Source organism: Apaloderma vittatum, unplaced genomic scaffold, assembly GCF_000703405.1.
Source record: "Apaloderma vittatum isolate BGI_N311 unplaced genomic scaffold, ASM70340v1 C11360235, whole genome shotgun sequence".
Taxonomy (NCBI): Eukaryota; Metazoa; Chordata; class Aves; order Trogoniformes; family Trogonidae; genus Apaloderma; species Apaloderma vittatum.
The window spans coordinates 1-289 of NW_009741642.1; the positions used below are offsets into that span (position 1 = coordinate 1).

The window sequence follows — 289 nt, forward strand, 5'->3', positions numbered from 1 at the left end:
AAGCCAGTAAATAAGCTGTCTGTCCAGTAAGGATCATAAAAAAGCCCATTTTGTTCTGAGTAAAAGATCTGAAGCCACACCTCATCCTGCTCCTTCAGAGAAAGGATGGTTGATCCAGAGGCAACATCGTGGTTCCCGGTGTTGGCATCAAAAGTTTTGATCCGGTACTGCCCGTTGTGGACCAAGCCAATGGCCAAGTGTTTGTTGGCCAAAGTGATGTCGTAAGTGAAGTAGTAAATACCTGGGATGCTGCATATAAATTTCCCGCTGGAAGCATTGTAATGTCCTC

General features: G+C 45.3%; 1 protein-coding gene across 1 annotated transcript; it reads right to left on the bottom strand.

Moving 5' to 3' along the window:
* Window positions 1–16: 16 nt before the first annotated feature.
* On the bottom strand, window positions 17–281 carry LOC104268505 (complement C1q tumor necrosis factor-related protein 2; the record flags this gene model as incomplete). Its single annotated transcript, XM_009877439.1, has 1 exon — window positions 17–281. A coding segment is annotated over one exon (265 nt), but the record flags the coding sequence as incomplete, so codon positions are not given.
* Window positions 282–289: the final 8 nt, after the last annotated feature.